This window comes from Thalassophryne amazonica, chromosome 20, assembly GCF_902500255.1.
Source record: "Thalassophryne amazonica chromosome 20, fThaAma1.1, whole genome shotgun sequence".
Lineage (NCBI taxonomy): Eukaryota > Metazoa > Chordata > Actinopteri > Batrachoidiformes > Batrachoididae > Thalassophryne > Thalassophryne amazonica.
In genome coordinates this window covers 61421280-61438646 of record NC_047122.1, presented here as the reverse complement: position 1 = coordinate 61438646, position 17367 = coordinate 61421280, and the positions used below count along the sequence as shown (strand labels likewise).

Below are 17367 nucleotides of genomic sequence, written 5' to 3'. Positions count from 1 at the left end.
CAGCTCTTTTCTGCAAAATAAATAAAGGTTGTGTATAAGTTGTACATGTTGATCTCCAGATTTCTACACAATAAGTCAAATATGGAACAATCAATGAATTGTACAATGTTAATAATCCATAACTATTTAATGAATATTTAACTTTATGCAAAACAGCAATGGCTTTCGCTATCTTTCCTTTTATGTAATTTATGTGTGACTTCCATGTAAAATCTTCATCAATCATAACTCCTAAAAATTTCGTATCTTTTACCCTTTGAATGTCCATTCCATCTATTTTTAATAACACATCATTTTTTTTTTTAACTCTGTCATTAAACAATATGAAATTTGTTTTATTAAGATTAAGTGACAATCTGTTTATCAAACCAATATTTCACTTTTTCCAACTCTGTATTTATCACTTGTGCTACTTCCTGTATATCTGATCCAGAGTAAAATAATGTTGTGTCGTCAGCAAATAAAATGCTACCAAGTACATTAGATATATTCACAAAATCATTGATATACAAAATAAACAGTTTGGGTCCAAGTACCGACCCTTGTGGTACTCCACACATAATATTACACAATTCTGATTTAATATTATTTATCTGAACAAACTGTTTTCTATTTTCTAAGTAGTTTTTTACCCACTGATGTGCAATCCCTCTTATTCCATATTGTTGTAACTTGTGAAGCAAATCAGATCAGATCAAATCAGATCAATAACATCAAAAGCTTTTTTCAAGTCAATAAAAACACTTACAAAATAATCCTTATCTATTGCTGTTGATATTTTCTCTGTTAATTCCATAATTGCCATAGCTGTCGAATGTTTTGTTCTGAATCCATACTGAGCATTATTTAAAATATGATGTTTCTCAATGAATTTATCCAACCTTGTCACAAAAACCTTTTCCATAATTTTAGAAAACTGTGGAAGCAATGACACTGGCCTGTAATTTGAAACATTATGTTTGTCTCCATTTTTATATAACGGGCCTACCTTGGCAATTTTCATTTCGTCTGGGAAAATTCCTGTTAACAGAGACAGATTACAAATGTAAGTGAATGGTTCAATAACAGTTTCTATTATACTTTTTACAGTCATCATGTCTTCAATGACTTGCACTTGCATTTTGATGGAATGTCAACTACAACATTTTGGCCATGTGACCCGTTTCTCTGTGAATGATCCAGCACGTAGGTGCCTTCGTGTTGAGAACCTGAGTGGCTGGAGAAGGCCAAAGGACTGCCCACGTTTCATCTCGCTGCAGCAAATGGATGGTTACATCTGGACCGGTTGTCTACCGGGGTGGTTGGCATGTGGGGCACTAGGTAATTCCACGCTGTCATGAATACAACATGTTCCCAGGCATGACTTGTTGCTAAAAGTTGTGAAATGTCTTGTCAAAGCCTCTTGGTGGCATAAAAAGGGTTTGTCTGACAGCAACCACTGCATTGACCAACACATTAGGGGTGCACCAATATATCGATATGACGATATATCGCGATATTTTGTCACCCGATCAATTCTCGATGCCCGTTTGTTAAGTATCGATCTTTTAAATCAATATTGTGCCACTATAAATGCCTCCATTCAACTTCCATTGCCGGGTCATTCCACTGTAGTCAGATAGGGGGTGCTAGTTGCGTGAGCAGCTGGAAAGTGGGCGGAAACACCAACACGAACCACATAAACACAAACCAGAGCATGGCGGAGCCCAGCGAGGAAAAGACGAGCGAAAGAAAACTTAAAGACGCGCCAGCCACATTTAAATCCAAAGTCTGGAATCACTTTGGGTTTTACAGCAGCGAGGATGGGGCAGGACTACAGAAAGACTATGCTATATGCAAGAATTGCTCCTCACAAGTGCGGTACACGGGCAACACGACAAACTTACAAAGCCACCTCTCACGTTATCACCCCGAGTTGTGTGAAAAAGTTGTTGTCGGCACCAATCCGTCACAGCCTGATGTAAAGACTTTCTTTGGGGCAAAGCTTCCCTTCGCTTCAACATGGGCTACAGCGATCACTAATGGCATTGCTATGTACATGTGCAAGGGACTCAGACCGTACAGCAGTGTTGAAAACGAGGGATTCCGCTTCATGATGCGAGTGTTAGAGCCACGATATGAAATACCCTCTCGGAAGTACTTTGCAGAAAAGTGATTCCTTCACTATACGAACAAACAAGAGCGAAAGTGAAAGACGCGCTCGCGTCCGCAGAAAGAGTGGGAATGACATGTGATGGCTGGACATTGAGGGCAACAGACTCGTACATGACATTCACGGTACATTTTAACAGTGATTGGGAAATGAAGTCATACGTACTCCAAACTAGAGCTATGCATGAAACACACACCGGAGTGCACATTGCAGAGGTACTCAAAGCGGCAGTGAATGAGTGGAGTCTTGACGCCAAGAAGCCCGTGGTTGTCACCGACAATGCGGCTAACGTGTGTTGCAATGGACCTAACAGGCTACCAACACATGAGATGTTTTACACACGTTTTAAATCTTGCATCTCAACAAGCTCTGAAGGTAGCTGCTGTTGCCAAAGTACTAGCCAAAGTGAGGAGGATCTCAACCTTCTTCCATAGAAGCACAACAGGAGCAGAAGCCCTGAAAAGAAACCAGAAGCTCCTTGGCCTCCCCAATCACAAGCTCATCACAGACATGCCTGTGCGCTGGAACAGTGCCTATGAGATGGTCTCTAGGTTTCTAGAACAGCAGCCAGCTGTGTGTGCTTCTCTTTTAGCTCCTGAGGTAACAAAAGTTTGCAATATATTTCTTATTTGTGTGTTATCACAATTGAGACAATAAATTAGTTGTGAAATAACAAATACTTAAAATTACTAATATAATACACACAAATATAATACACATTCATATACAAATGTATATGAATTAAATACACACAAATAAATTGACTATACAATACACAAAATTTATTTCATGCTATCACAATCAACTGTAAAACTAATAACACTAAATTCATGAATTCCACAAGAAATAAGATGTCTATTTAAGAATTGAGGATTGTTTACTTTTTTCTTCGTTAAAGGTGAGGAAGAATGTGACTGACTGCGCTCTGACAGAGAATGACATCTCAAGTGCTGAGGAGATGGTAGAAGCCCTGAGACCAATGATTGTACAAACAAATATCATGTGTGAGGAAAAAAATCCCCCAGTGTCAGTAATCGCCCCTCTTCATGCCCAACTGCTAGGAGACACAAGAATGAATGAAAATGATTCTCCTTTAATTAGAGAGATTAAGGCAGCAATCCATCAAGACCCCTCAAAGAGGTATCACACTGATGAAGAAAAAGCTCTCCAGCGCATGGCCTCAGCTTTAGACCCTAGATTTAAGTCTCTTTTATTTTTGTCACCTGAAGAAGTCCAGGACACATATGCAAAACTACAGGCCAAAGCTGCAGCTTTAAAGGGGGATCTTCCAGTGTCTTGTGATCATGCAGAGAGAGATGAAGAGCTTCCACAGACCAGCAACAGTGACACCTGCCCTCCAAAAAGAGAAAGTCTGCACTTGTGGATCTTCTTGGTCAGACCTTCAACAAGACAACTAATGTCTCCATATCAGCAGCCTCCATTGCAGAGAAGGAAATAAGACAGTATCAAGAAGCTCCTTCTCTGCCTCTCACTGAAGATCCACTGCTGTGGTGGAAAGCCCAGGCGCCTGCGTACCCTCTCCTCTCCAAACTGGCCCACATGCATCTGTGTATTCCTGGAACCAGTGTAGCAACTGAGAGGGTCTTCTCAACTGCAGGATACATTATTAGTACTCAACGACGTGCACTCACTCCTGAACATGTTGACCAACTGCTCTTCCTCAAGAAAAATATGAACATATGAAAAACACATAAAAAAAACAAACTGTTCAAACATTACCTCAGGCTGAAATGTTTGTTTCTGGTTGCAGTTGAAAGTATATTACAAACCTGCTAGTGTTTATTTTATAACGTTATAAATAATTATTTGAAAGCAGTTGCAACAGCCTAATTTTTTGGTTTTGTATTATTTAAAACAGTTAAACAACTCTCCTTAGAGATTTAGTTTTTGTTTACAGCAATTTTGCACTTAAGGATGTTACTGTTCACGTAAACAAAGACACTAAAATGGTTATGATGGCACTTTGTGAACCATTAATAAGCTTACGACTTCATTGTACTTGAAATGTTGCTGTTGAAAAGACAGTATTTGCACTGCATTAGTGTTCATTGAGTTGCACAAAAAATAAACTGGGAGTAAAACATGATATATCGTGAGTGTTATTTTAGACAATATATCGATTATCGCCATATCGTAATATCGTGATAATACCGTATCGTGTGGCAAGTATCGTATAGCGTATCGTATTGTGAGGTACCAGACAATTCCCACCTCTACAACACATAGTACAATGAGAAAGTCTAAAGAGCTGAGTGACGATCTGAGAAAGAGGATTGTATGTTTATCCAAGCCAGGAATGTCAGTTTAAATAATTGTAAGCAAGTACAAGTTATTGGGTGGTGTAGCCACTTTACCAAGGTTTGGAAGAAGACCCCTTCATCCTCAGCTTTGAGGAAATGGGTTTCAATGGGAATGGATGGCAGAATGTTTTGAATACACAACAGATGGTTTAGAGCAAGCTCCGTGAAACCCGTCCTACCTCACTCACTAAGACCTGGCATCAACATACAAGGTTTGCATTAACTCCACAGTCTGCTTCTATGGGACTCGGATCTACGGCTTTTTTTATTACCTATTCAGTTATTCAGCCATTTCAGTGGCGAGTTATATTTCATAGCTCAGTATGAATTGAAAAAATAAAAGGTGGAAGAACGTGTTCATTTCTGACATAAACATCAGGTTTTAATGTCACAAACTAGACCAACTTTATCTTGAATGACCTCATACTAATCACATAATGCAACAACACAAAGTAAGACCAAGGAAGCATGAAAAAAATTAATGATTTATGATGTTAATGGCTATGGTGACTCATGTCTCGTGATGAAAAAGAGAAGTCAGCCACGTGCTTCGAATCCTCAGGGAAGAACGCCATCTGCATTAACATGCAGCACAGATCGCAACCCAATAACAGCACATTTCCACCCTGCTGTCCCAGTGGATTGCGCCCCTAGGTCAAAGGGGCGTGTTGATCTGGTTAAGCGTCAGTAGGGGGTGGGAGGAGGGGGGTTGTGCTGATCTCTGACCTGCCCATTGACAAGAAGTTATTTCCAGAGCAGCTGTCCTCACTGTGTAACAGACACTGGAAACACTCTAGCTGGAACAAACCAAATATGTCAAATCCAGGTCAGATTGGCAGGCATGCCAATAAACATTTATTCACATTTTAATTTGCTATTAGGGCCTTTATAAATTTTTACCTTTTTCTACTTCGATTCTCTGGTAAGTCCTTCTGTCGTGTGTATTATGTTGTATCTGTTGATATTACTTGATGCCAGTACACACAATTCTCACTCTATGAAATATTCCAGGGACAGAATGTGTCAAATGTCCAGGCTATTGTAACGCCCAGTGATATCCTGTGACTTTGGGCCATATAAATAAAATCTGAAGTAGTAACCACAAAAGTAGGTGTGAAAAAAAATAAAATTAGTATCAGCAATACATCAGTGCTGCCCTTCTTGATGCAACTAGGGATAATGGGGTACAGGTGTTACTGAACCTGGACTCTTCTTTTAAAAAAAACAGAAAAAAAAGCATAATATCAAGGAGGAAAATAAATTAAAATCTGGTGAATGCTGATGCACAAGATCAATCCAAAACCCAACCTTATAATACCCTTTGGGGCCCCTTCACACATAGTACGAATAAGTACAACTCAGAGTGACTCACAGTGGAACAGCTTGTATGAGCAAACTATGAAAACATCAAGCAGTCAGTCAGGCGTGCACGATGCCGCTGCGACGGTTCGTGCATGCAGAAACACAGTGCGAACAGCTGCATAATGACATTGCACAGTTCCTGTGAAAATAAAAAGTATATATAAAATACATGCCAACAACGGGATTCGAACCTGCACTTTCCAAAAGGTCTGATTACCAGACAGAAACTTTACCACTGAGCTACCATCGCTGTGCTGTAAAAGGTGTGGGAAAATGCCTGATATCGAGAAGGACATTGACATATTTAAAAAAAAAATAAAACCACACACCATATAAAAACACTGCATTTTATTGAATCCCTCTTATGAAGCGGACAATACAAATATGAATTGTCTGTTCGTCTGTAGATGACCAATGGTCACAGACATACCATCATGAAATGACATGAATGATGAAACAGTGTGCTATTATCGTGTCCGCATCTGCTGGCAGCGTGTCCACCCGACCCCGCACGCCTGTCAGGCCCGACACACGTCTTGTGGATGCCGCGCCACAGAACAGACACCACGTCATGTGGAACAGAGCTCACATGGGTGATGTGACATTCAGATCGCCGCAGTGTGTTATGATCCGACGGTCCGTTTTACCTGGGGTAGCCTGTCAATGTGCGTGGCGTGCGCGCACTCGCTGTTGCAATGGGCTGCAGCGAGTGCGATAACAGCAAGCAGTTACACGCATGTCACAGCTGACAGTTGTTAGTTCATGTCTGTCCACACACAGTACGCGTTGTCCAACCGTGATGTCTGGAACCACAGATCTCCCCAGCCGCTACTGTTGACAGCCACATCCCCTGTCAGTTCGGCGCGCATACTAACATGTCACTGTGTCTGTTTGCAAAGCCACAGTTGTGGGGCACTTAGACAAATTTCACATCCAGCTCAACAGTGATCCTCTGCTGACTGTTTTTGTGTTAACAGTGCGAATGGCTACACATTTTCTAAGTGCCAAACGAGCAGTGTTAGTTCATGTGTGTCAGCTGGAATTTGGCCGACACCTGCAGCGAGAGGGATCGATGGGCTCTCACAGTGCACACTCTGTCTTTCTCCCGCTGGTGTGTGCAAATAGTTGCAGCAACAGGTGTATGAGGCGTTGGAGGCAGCTCAGATTTTACACATTTTGCACACAATTCCTGCTTTATGCGCAATTCGATCAAATTCACACTATGTATGAAGGGGCCCTTAGACACGTCTGCCACCTGCTGAATCATTAGTAGAGGCTTGAAGGATGATGAATTAGGAGCAGGTGAGGCTGTGAGAGTGACAAAATGCACTAAATTATAAAAGTAAACACCTTCGATTTTTTTCAGTGGCTCTTTCGTACCTTCACACAAACCCTCTGGAAAGGATTTTGTATGAAGTTAGCCATGTAAGCAAATGGCAGCAAGAGAAATGGTCAAGTGAAGTGCATGCAGTGAAATGGGTCCATGAGACAGAGACAGAGAGAGAGAGAGAGAGAGAGAGAGAGAGAGAGAGAGAGAGAGAGAGAGAGAGAGAGAGAGAGAGAGAGAGAGAATTTCTGCAGAGAAATGCAATAAAACAGACTTCTTAAAAACTGTTATTTACAAATTCTTCCACTAAGGTCACAGAACTCTTCATGAAGGATTTTATATGAATGCACCCAAAGCAGACGCTTGTTCCCCCTCACTATTGTTAAGCCTTATTCCAAGGTAATCAGAAATATTACAGGCACACAAAAACCATTACACTCCAGTGAGGATCATTTATTAACAAAATTACACTTTACAAATAAGAGAACACACCAGGTTCTTGTCAAGTGGCGAGGCACAATAATTACCTTCAAATGCAGTTGGACAGGGAGAAGTTTGTAATTTTGCCTCTGTACAAATTATACAGAGGCAAAAACGCCCTGATGGGAGTCACAATGAAACAAACTGTGGCTTGTAGTGCAGACTTTCAACTTTACTTCAAGGGGTTTAACAAAAATATCATAACGATTTAGTGATTACAGCCATTTTTCTACACAGCTTTAGTATTTTAGGATTCTTGTTATAAATCATTACTTTTACAGTGTTTTCTTTCAATGCTTCAAAAGATGGATACATGCACATTTCCAAGCCACTGAATGTGTCTTGGATGTCATTCGTATTGTTTCAACCATTAACAAATAAAAGGAGGTAAAGGTCCAGAGCTTTACTGTGGGTTCGACACCAGAGAATTCTCAGTTTGATTCCACGTCAGACAAGTAAAACACAAAGGTGACCTGGACGAGGTCCTTAACCCCAAGCTGCTCCTCGTGTGAGTAGCTTCACCATGAAGTTATGTAACAGACAAAGGTTTCACTCTTCCCAGCATCTCCAATCACAGTTGCAGGAGCTTGTAACACCTTCAGAGTTGCCTTGGGGGGGGGGGGGGGGGGGCTTGGTGGCTACTCTCACTAGTCTCCTTATTGCAGTCACTTAGTTTTTGAGAACTGCTTACTGCAGACAGATATACAACATTTGTATGTCTTAAAAAGTCAGTGACTTGGAAATGTTTATGTAGCTGTCCCCTAATATTTCCAAAGAAAACTGGCTGATTTGTATTCACAATAATACTTCTATTCAATTTGTTTCATTATTTATTGGCTGCAGATACAAATGGCTGCAATTCCTAAATGGCTGCGGTGACATTTGTTAAACCCCTTGAATTCAAGCTGAAAGTCATCACTGCCAGCCCATCGTAGCTGTTTGATGTCAGCTCCATTACAGAGACAAACGCACAACCCCAAAATATCTCACTGTCCAAATACTTATGAACCTGTCCATAACCTTCCCATTCAGTTACTAATATGGCTGTTACAAACCTGAGTCTGATACAAAGTGTTATGAAACATGATACAAATATATGTTGCCCAATCACTCGGACGCATTACAAAAAAGTATAAATATCGGAGTATGTACAACTGACGGAGAAAATTCCTCAATACAAATTCAGCCAGGCGTCTCAACTCCCAAAACTGTTAGATATCTTCTGCACAGTTACAAGGTGTAGAAATAATCAGCTACTAACTCGTGCAATCATGCGTCAACATGAACAAAACAAAATTGACTCCTGGTGATGCAAAACCCTGCGCAAGACGTGACACTACACAGCCAAACAAGTTACTTTAAACATGTTGAAAATAAATTTCATTTGACTTGGAACACTTATTTTTCTTTAAATGTAATTTAGAAATGTAGAGAAAATAAACTGTCAAGGATGAGTTAAAAAGAAATAATCCAATTTACGTCAGTCAGCAACAGCTGCAGGACATTTTGAGAGAAATAATGTTTTCATATTTTGCTGGAAAACAAAGAGGATCCTGCCTTGCAGTGCTCCATTTAGGCCTCCATTTCAAGAGTCACAGGTTGAAGGTCAGGGGTCACAGTACTGCGGTGTCACTAGGAGGGGCCATCTTCACCGTGTATCGCTTTATATTTGGCCATCTCCTCGGGAAAGACTTTGCTGAGTTCTGAGATTAGAAGGCTCTTGAATTTCTGTAATTAAATATGACATTTCAGGTAGGCTTATTACACATTTATTAATACAAATCTATAAAATACATTCATGAGAATTTCCCATGGATCTATTGTTACAGGAGGAATAGATACAAGAACTAATTTGTGCCACATTCCATCGCACTTTTAAATCAGAGGGAGACCAAATGAACACATTGTTGCAGACCACACACTTGTTTTAAAATTATTTTATGTTGAATGTTTTATGATGAATGTTTGATGTGTTTTTACGTCTTGGGGCTTCAGCAGCTCATGTAAGTCAAATTTCCATTTTACGGACAATAAAGTTTTATCTTATCTTATGTACACCTGAGTTTGTGTGAGAAATGTTCATGTATCCATCCCCTGGCTGACGGCAGTTGTTAGAATTACGCTAACTGGAATATCAGTCGCTATAATTGCTGCATGAAACCAGTCTAAAAAAAAAATCATATATATATGTGGACCCACAGGGAATCCTCAAAATGTATTTTCCGGAGTTTAAGTCACACCAGAGTAGAAGTCATACCCATTTTTCTGTTTATGATAGTCACTTTTTAACACACACTTCCCTGGAGGAGAGTCTAACAACGGGTGGGAACTCAGTGTAGCACATGTGCACACCACACACTGCACTGTTATGTGCAAGTACTCTGAATTCCAAAAATAAGCAAGTTTCTAACTGATTCTGCACTCTCTTCACAGAGCAGCAGGCAGCATGACGGAGCTACAAGGTCCGTGCACTGCGCGTGATGAGAAAGAAACACAATCAAATTCAATGCTGCCTGCCGGACACCCGGCTGAAGGCCCAGAAACATACTCACACACGACTCCTGCACAAAGGGACACAGGCTGGGACACTTAAAACAACCAAAAATTCCACTTTGACTTGACTGTGAACTTGTTTTGGTTTTGCATGGTTGATATTTGGTGATTCTATGAGTCTGAGTCTGGTGTGCTTAAGGTTTCTTCCCAGCAAAAAACACCAGGGGGAGTTTTTCCTTACCATTGTCACCTATGTGCTTGCTCAGGGGGGTTGGTAAGGTTAGACTTTACCCATATGAAGGCATTGGGGTGTCTTATGTTGTGACGGCGCTGTATAAATTGAGTTGAAAAAAACAAAACAAAAAACAATCTGCACCACTGGACTCTACATGCCGTGCATGCATGGGTATGTAAAATCTACTTCCTTTTTATACTTGTTACATTTTTCTTTTAATAGAGGTGCAGCATCTAAATCAAACCCAGAGTTAACAAATCACTCCCTCTCCTCTCCAACAACACACACATAAAAAAATTACTCCTGCTGTCTCAAAAAAGGTCATAAAATGCAACCATTTGTGGGCAGTCTGAAACTCTGACTAGTATATTAAATTTAAAAAAAAAAAAAAAAATCAATATATAAACCAGTTTTCAAAAGGGACTTGTACTCTGGAAAATACACTACCTAATATTTCAGTAGGAAATACATTCAACCACACTTGCTGATGAATTTTGCTCAAAAAATTGTGTTCTTTTGCAGTGGCAGTTAAACACAATGGAATTTTTTAAAAAAAGTGAAAAGCTACGATCAAGGACAATTCGTTCAAGGCCAAACATTTCCATGTTAGGCCTGAAAATGCCTTGAAAATGTTTGTCATTGTAAATTAGCAACTTTGTAGGTGCATTTAATCTGCCAGGTTGTGGATGCAGGGACATGGGTGGGAGCCACAGTGACCCTGAATGTATCTCTTACCGTCATTGTGTCGATCTTCCCTTTGACCTGTTCGTTCCTCGCCAAGGCTCTCTCAAGACACTCCTTGGTGTACAGCTGAGGATTTCGGCCTTGGTCAATGTATCTACAAAGAAAGTGGTAACCTAAAGGTTAGGAAAGTGGGCTTGTGAACAAGGAATCACTAAAGTGCCCTTGAGCAAAGTCCTTAATCCCCAAGTTAATTCTGGTGTGCAGCCTGACGCCAGTGTGAATGTGACTTCGATGGACACATTATTAACTCAGGCCGCTCTCATGAAGACATGAATCACAGATAATCCCATTTAATTTCCATTTTCTAAATGTGGTGCAGTGGCCTTGCCTGGGTTTGTCACAAAAACATTCCTCAATGTGTGAGACTCTGGGTGTTTTCTAAAACATGAAGACTGCAAATAACCGATGGTTATTCCCATTATTAAATCATCTATAGAATTGTTTCTAAAAATAATTTCACAGAAGAAGACAATGACAAAGATAATGAAGAACAATAACAACAACAGCAGCAACTACAACTACTTCACAATGTCCCAAAACCCAAACAAACATATTCAAATGTTATGTTTTGTTGGACCAACCAAAAGCTCTGTCAAGCTGCTTATGAGGAGAAAGAAATGCAATCTATACCATTGGACTCAACATGCAGTGTGTCACACGCAGGTACATAAAATCTGCTTGTTTGTTAAACTGATTGCTTTTTTTGTAGAGGGGTGGCATCTAAATCAAACCCTAAGTTGACTAATCACTCCCAAACTCCTCCCCGCCAAAGAGCAGAGCGCATTCCCACAGGAGTCCATGTTAAAATGTCCAACATTAAAGCATAAATAAACATGTTTACAGACTGATACAAAAAAAAAACATATTGGTCTCTATAGCTAGTTTTCTCCTCCATGACAACTGTACACAGGATGATTTTTTTTTTCTAACTTCTTATTTTTAGATGTTTTAAGGCATAAGACTCTGTAAATTTGGGGATGTGGTCACTCTGAGTGACAGTATCTCCGCTTGTCACTGTGACCGTAACTCAGAGTCCGCTCGAGGTGGCTGGTAGCTGCGGTGGAGGCTGTGTCTGTCATTTGGAGTATTTTAATACAAACACCTGGAATAATATGGCTTGTTGTGTGGAGAAATGTCTTAACGGATCATCTAAGATGTCTCTGTTACAAAACTCGCACTAAGTGAAATTCTCCTCAAACTTAATGTCGTATGCTGATGAAGTTAACATTTGAGCAGCTTAATCCTTTAGGTCCAATTAATGCACGATTACTAAGAAAATAAGTGGCTCATAACTTTTAAATGTCCACAACAAAACAAATCATTATGAGAACTGCTGCACAGTCCTCAAAAATTATAATCAAAGACTGAGGCGTGTTCAGGCTTCTTTTGTCACACACTGAGACACCCATGCTCCACCCCTTTATGCAATAATGACTTCATCTTGAATCAGTTCAGCTGCTGCTATCAACATGGCAACACCCAGTCTGTGCCCTAGACATGGGCTTCATATTGACTGTTCTGGGTCTCTACAGAAGACCTAAGGGTGCGTCACACACGGTTTGTCCAATATATACACAGTCTGTTGTTGGAAGTCATTCACTAAAGATTCTGGGATTTCCAATGCATTATGGGATGAGTAGTTCCTTTACACTTAAACATAATTACATAGTTTGATAACTTGACGTATCGTTTTATGGTCATTTCACCCGAGCCACTACACATTATAACCCATATCGTATCACAACCACCTCGCATCACAGCTATACCAACAACCCCATAACAATAACAGCCAAAATGTAATTGAATTTCCTTTTATATTTGATATTATAACTGTTTTTTTTAAAACCACTGTGTTCACACCCATATCGCCTCACAATCACTTCATACTGTGTCACAATAAACTTCAAATGACAGAAAATATTTTGTAATCGTTATAAATAAAGAAATCAGAAGTGTCTGACTCCGTGGTATAACTCACAAACTCGTAGCTTAAAGCAGATAACCCGTAAGTTGGAGAGGAAATGGCGTCTCACTAATTTAGAAGATCTTCACTTAGCCTGGAAAAAGAGTCTGTTGCTCTATAAAAAAGCCCTCCGTAAAGCTAGGACATCTTTCTACTCATCACTAATTGAAGAAAATAAGAACAACCCCAGGTTTCTTTTCAGCACTGTAGCCAGGCTGACAAAGAGTCAGAGCTCTATTGAGCTGAGTATTCCATTAACTTTAACTAGTAATGACTTCATGACTTTCTTTGCTAACAAAATTTTAACTATTAGAGAAAAAATTACTCATAACCATCCCAAAGACGTATCGTTATCTTTGGCTGCTTTCAGTGATGCCGGTATTTGGTTAGACTCTTTCTCTCCGATTGCTCTGTCTGAGTTATTTTCATTAGTTACTTCATCCAAACCATCAACATGTTTATTAGACCCCATTCCTACCAGGCTGCTCAAGGAAGCCCTACCATTATTTAATGCTTCGATCTTAAATATGAACAATCTATCTTTGTTAGTTGGCTATGTACCACAGGCTTTTAAGGTGGCAGTAATTAAACCATTACTTAAAAAGCCATCACTTGACCCAGCTATCTTAGCTAATTACAGGCCAATCTCCAACCTTCCTTTTCTCTCAAAAATTCTTGAAAGGGTAGTTGTAAAACAGCTAACTGATCATCTGCAGAGGAATGGTCTATTTGAAGAGTTTCGGTCAGGTTTTAGAATTCATCATAGTACAGAAACAGCATTAGTGAAGGTTACAAATGATCTTCTTATGGCCTCGGACAGTGGACTCATCTCTGTGCTTGTTCTGTTAGACCTCAGTGCTGCTTTTGATACTGTTGACCATAAAATTTTATTACAGAGATTAGAGCATGCCATAGGTATTAAAGGCACTGCGGTGGTTTGAATCATATTTGTCTAATAGATTACAATTTGTTCATGTAAATGGGGAATCTTCTTCACAGACTAAAGTTAATTATGGAGTTCCACAAGGTTCTGTGCTAGGACCAATTTTATTCACTTTATACATGCTTCCCTTAGGCAGTATTATTAGACGGTATTGCTTAAATTTTCATTGTTACGCAGATGATACCCAGCTTTATCTATCCATGAAGCCAGTGGACACACACCAATTAGCTAAACTGCAGGATTGTCTTACAGACATAAAGACATGGATGACCTCTAATTTCCTGCTTTTAAACTCAGATAAAACTGAAGTTATTGTACTTGGCCCCACAAATCTTAGAAACATGGTGTCTAACCAGATCGTTACTCTGGATGGCATTACCCTGACCTCTAGTAATACTGTGAGAAATCTTGGAGTCATTTTTGATCAGGATATGTCATTCAAAGCGCATATTAAACAAATATGTAGGACTGCTTTTTTGCATTTACGCAATATCTCTAAAATCAGAAAGGTCTTGTCTCAGAGTGATGCTGAAAAACTAATTCATGCATTTATTTCCTCTAGGTTGGACTATTGTAATTCATTATTATCAGGTTGTCCTAAAAGTTCCCTAAAAAGCCTTCAGTTAATTCAAAATGCTGCAGCTAGAGTACTGACGGGGACTAGAAGGAGAGAGCATATCTCACCCATATTGGCCTCTCTTCATTGGCTTCCTGTTAATTCTAGAATAGAATTTAAAATTCTTCTTCTTACTTATAAGGTTTTGAATAATCAGGTCCCATCTTATCTTAGGGACCTCGTAGTACCATATCACCCCAATAGAGCGCTTCGCTCTCAGACTGCAGGCTTACTTGTAGTTCCTAGGGTTTGTAAGAGTAGAATGGGAGGCAGAGCCTTCAGCTTTCAGGCTCCTCTCCTGTGGAACCAGCTCCCAATTCAGATCAGGGAGACAGACACCCTCTCTACTTTTAAGATTAAGCTTAAAACTTTCCTTTTTGCTAAAGCTTATAGTTAGGGCTGGATCAGGTGACCCTGAACCATCCCTTAGTTATGCTGCTATAGACGTAGACTGCTGGGGGGTTCCCATGATGCACTGTTTCTTTCTCTTTTTGCTCTGTATGCACCACTCTGCATTTAATCATTAGTGATCGATCTCTGCTCCCCTCCACAGCATGTCTTTTTCCTGGTTCTCTCCCTCAGCCCCAACCAGTCCCAGCAGAAGACTGCCCCTCCCTGAGCCTGGTTCTGCTGGAGGTTTCTTCCTGTTAAAAGGGAGTTTTTCCTTCCCACTGTAGCCAAGTGCTTGCTCACAGAGGGTCGTTTTGACCGTTGGGGTTTTACATAATTATTGTATGGCCTTGCCTTACAATATAAAGCGCCTTGGGGCAACTGTTTGTTGTGATTTGGCGCTATATAAAAAAAATTATTGATTGATTGAAAAGGAGATGTGGCTGTGATGCATTTTAGTTGCTGGTTGATAATGTGATGAGGCAATGTGACTCGGATCCCACAGTCTTGTACCTTTGCCTTTATTCCCCCATTATTTATTTTTAATCCAGATCAAGTAATTTTATGGCCATGATTCATCTTGTAGTTGCTTGGCTTGGTTCAAGGCTTAAATCTCTTTATTGTCAAGATTTTCTCAAATGCCAACAGAGAAAATTGAGATTTTTACTTCCGGAACCGGACTCCTTCAAAAAGTGAGCATCACTGTTGAGCTCTATGGAAGAACAGCTTCAGATAATAACAACCATTAAGTTGTTCATAAGCACCATATAACGTTTCCGAATTTAGAGGTTAGGTAAAACAATTCAGGAAACATGATCGTGGATTATATGGCTGTCATATCAATTGTGAAATACAAAAAGATTCAGATTTTTGAACAGTTTGGACTCACTCAAACACTTCAAGCGGCACGTTGATCTCATGGAGCTGCTGGCGGCACTTCTCGATGTCCTGCAGTCCAGAAATCATGAAGTTTCTGGAGAAAAACAACCTGCTTGTATTAAAACTTTGTTTCTATTGAGGGCTGAGGGTTAATTAAAGAGACGATCTTACAGCTTTTGGTTGAGTCCTGCTTGGCTGCTAGTCTGGAATTCGCTGACGATAATTCCCATCTGTCGAATATTCTCAATAAATTTCTCCAGATGCTCTTCGAGATTGTCGAATTTTTCAGCCATTTTTAGAGAACCGCTACCAAAAAAACACTCACAAAATGAGACAAAAACGTGTCAGTGTGAACGCTTTTCTCGGTGTTTACTTAGCCGTGGCTTCTGGCTTCTACGATAACCACGATTTACGGCAACGTGTCGGCCAATCAGAGACCGTAATACTTCGCTCCCGTGGCAACAACTACTGAAAACATGTCGTATACTGTCGTATTCTACAAAGTGTCGCGATAATACAAAAAGAACCAGTCTCGTAACAAAAGTAAAGTTCTTAACAAAACTAAAATAATAATAATAATAATAATAATAATAATAATAATAATAATAATAATAATAATAATAATAATAATAATAATAATAATAAAACAGTTTTAGTAATAAGGTTTTGGTCACACTCTTAAAAAGTATTGACTTGATCAGTAAGAAAAAATAAGGTAAAAGAGAAAAATAACTGATCCAACACAGAAATAATAACAAGGTGCTGAAAACAAAAATATACAGAGGGACTAACGTTTCGACGTGAAAATCACATCTTCCTCAAAGTTGCTGTGACCATTGCAGGTCACAGCAAACTCATTTGTGCCTAAACTAAGCTGGCGTGTAAAATCCACAAGGATATAAACTCTATGTTACTTTTATGAAATGACCTTGCTCCTTGCTCCTTATCTGGGTAATGCCCCTTTTGAATTTGTTCTTGTTTGTTTTTATTTTTGTCTGTTTTTGTTTGAATATTTGTCTCCTCTACGAGATGTTGTAATTCAATTTCTTCTTAATTAGTTAAGAAAAAAAAAACAAAAAAAACTCCAACCTGTACTATGAACAGACCAAGGCAACCCTGGTTGGGAGCATATGGCACAGGTTTCAGAACAGGCACGCCCCCCGGTGGAAAGCCATGGCTGCCCTGGCTGGTATCTGCATGTTTTTGTTTTTTTTTTTTTATCTCTTTCTATTTCTCATGATAATACTGAGAACGTTATTGTGACCTTGTTTTTGTTCGTTTACTGTTTGTTATTGCATTTGTTGAAATAAAGTTTTGAAAAAAAAAATTCATTCATGGGTTTAAGATTAAAAATGGCGTCCAAAATGGCCGCCAATAGACCCTTATCATTGAATCTCTGTGATATTTAAAAAGAAAAACAGAAAAGAGAAAAAAAAACTCACTGACGGTTTAAAACTACAAA

The 17367-nt window shown here is 39.5% G+C and overlaps 1 protein-coding gene across 1 annotated transcript; it reads right to left on the bottom strand.

The window, feature by feature from the left end:
* Positions 1-7596: 7596 nt before the first annotated feature.
* Positions 7597-16324, bottom strand: med10 (mediator complex subunit 10). The gene is made up of 4 exons (XM_034161399.1): positions 16077-16324; positions 15916-15999; positions 11106-11208; positions 7597-9370 (listed from the first exon to the last, which is right to left on the bottom strand). Exons 1-4 carry the CDS (start codon positions 16196-16198, stop codon positions 9275-9277), a joined length of 405 nt encoding a protein of 134 aa, XP_034017290.1. The 5' UTR covers positions 16199-16324; the 3' UTR covers positions 7597-9274.
* Between the last annotated feature and the right edge of the window lie 1043 nt (positions 16325-17367).

Coding starts and splice junctions, on each gene's coding strand:
- med10 (XM_034161399.1), bottom strand. CDS start 16,198: ATGGCTGAAAAATTCGACAATCTCGAAGAGCATCTGGAGAAATTTATT. Junction 16,000..16,076: donor GCAGGACTCAACCAAAAGCT/GTAAGATCGTCT, acceptor GTTTTTCTCCAG/AAACTTCATGATTTCTGGAC. Junction 9,371..11,105: donor GGAAGATCGACACAATGACG/GTAAGAGATACA, acceptor ATTTAATTACAG/AAATTCAAGAGCCTTCTAAT.